Genomic DNA, 2,211 nt, shown 5'->3' with positions numbered 1-2,211 from the left:
TAGTTATAATTAATTAAATGATTTATTTCTTTCAGATGCTCAATTAATTAATAATATATTATATATATTTAATACAATATATATATATTATATATATAAAATATAAAAATCATTTTAAAGTTGAATAGAGATCTTAGAAATTAACAATTATCCAATTTAATAGATTAATTTAATTTAACTTAAAAATCTTGTATTATGGATTAAATAAAATATTCCTATTTATTCAGTTACAATAGCATTTAATTGAAAAATTAAAAAAATTTTAAAATTGATAAAAATTCAAAATTTTTAGTAATATATTGCAAATTATTAAAATATATCGTGGAATAATATTTAAAAAATGTATTACATTAATTATATTTCAATATAAAATATAAAAAAACACTTTTTAAGTAATTTATATAATTATAATTATATTTTCATAAAATTAAACTTGAAATAACTTTTTGTAAATGAATTAGATAACATATATTTATAATGTTAATTAATCGTATATTAATAATGATTATATATTATGAAATAATAAAATTATTCTATAACTATAAATATTTTTTTGATTAAAAACTAAATTTTGTGAATATATATAAAAGACCAATTATATTAAAATTTGCATAATTTACAAGATATGTCAGCTGAAAAAACTATTTAAATGTTGAGATCAGTTAAATGTCTTTTTTGTTTTTAATGATACATAAAATATTTCTATAATTTAAATGATTTTAAAGCAACAATGTTTTAGTAGCTAGAAAAACAATTAGAAAACAAATTTTATTTATGTACATTGATAAGTATAAAATTCAACTATAAACAGCTAGAAAACAAATTTTATTTATGTATATTGATAAGTATAGAAACTATACTTTATATTCAACTATATAAAGTTTATTGTTAATAAATATCTTAAACATTTACAACGTAAACATAACAATAATTAACATAAATAATAATTTTATTATTCTATTTATTTTATAATTGTTTAATATATTTTAATCAATTAAAGATTATGATTTATTTTGACATCATTAAATATACTTTTCATTCATTACATACAATACAAAAAAATTATTTTATTATTACATTTCTTAATAAAAAAAAAAAAATCAATAATCTTAAGTAAATATAAAAAAAATCCTATTCCCAAAAAAATTTCTTTCTCCATAATATTCAAACTATTTCTATTAAAATTATTTAAATTATCAAAAATATTTTTAGATGTCATTAAAAACAAAGAAATATTTAAGTGTCTTTTTTCAACTGAGACATCTTACATTTAATAAATATGCACAATATTTTTGAAAATTGATGATGAATTTATAATTATAATAATTATTATAATTATAACAAGAATATTTAAAGATGATAAACTTATATAAAAAATTGGCTTGATTAAAGACTTAATATGATCATAATTTCACTCTATTTATAACTATCCAATAAATCTAGTGTTAATAATGAAAAAGTCAAATTGATATTATTATAATTTTTTTTTCTAATATCTTTTTTCTCATAAACTTGATAATTTAAACATCAACCACCATTTTCTTATGAATATCTGTATTACCAACAACCTAAAATTATAAAAAAAAATATTTTTATATAGTTATTTTTTCTTTGTGATTCTAGAATTTATTACTTACAGAACAAAATTCTTCGAAACTAATTTTGCCATCTTCGTCTTTATCAGCAAATAATATTGTTTTATCAACAATTTGTTGTAACTGTGTATCTTTCAAGTTATTACCAACCATCATTTTTAATACTTGAAATAATTCTCCATTGCTTATAAAACCATCATTATCCATATCATAAATTCTAAATGCAAATCTTAATTTACTTTCTTTATCTCCCTATATAATAAAAAAAGAAATTATTTTTAAATGTATTATTTATACTTTGATGATATTGTAATAAAATTTATATATACCTTAACACTAAATTGAGAAACACCATGAATAAATTCTTTAAAATCTACTTCTCCATTACCATCAGCATCGAATATATCTATAACACGTTGTACTAAAGGATTTTGTTGTAATTCTGGCAATGACATAAACTCATCAATGCTTAAAGCACCACTATTATCTAAATCTAACTTCCGAAATCGTTTTCCTAATCTTCTAATTTCATCAACATCAACTAAAAGATTAATATTTTTATTTTAATTTATTTATTAATTTAATTATTAAAAAATAAAAATATAAGAATATTAAT

General features: G+C 16.7%; 1 protein-coding gene across 1 annotated transcript in view; it reads right to left on the bottom strand.

Moving 5' to 3' along the window:
• Positions 1-1,490: 1,490 nt before the first annotated feature.
• LOC102675834 (calcineurin subunit B type 2) overlaps positions 1,491-2,211 on the bottom strand; it is a 1,712-nt gene continuing 991 nt past the window's right edge. Inside the window, exons 3-5 of the mRNA XM_006619468.2 lie at positions 1,925-2,136; positions 1,638-1,847; positions 1,491-1,568 (exon numbers count right to left, since the gene is read on the bottom strand). Of these exons, the coding sequence (XP_006619531.1) occupies positions 1,521-1,568; positions 1,638-1,847; positions 1,925-2,136 (470 nt within the window). The 3' untranslated portion in view covers positions 1,491-1,520. The remainder of the gene's footprint in view (positions 1,569-1,637; positions 1,848-1,924; positions 2,137-2,211) is intronic.

This window comes from Apis dorsata, unplaced genomic scaffold (assembly GCF_000469605.1).
Source record: "Apis dorsata unplaced genomic scaffold, Apis dorsata 1.3 scaffold_416, whole genome shotgun sequence".
Classification (NCBI taxonomy): Eukaryota; Metazoa; Arthropoda; class Insecta; order Hymenoptera; family Apidae; genus Apis; species Apis dorsata.
The sequence above is the reverse complement of the archived record's forward strand: the minus strand, read 5'-3'. Positions and strand labels throughout refer to the sequence as shown.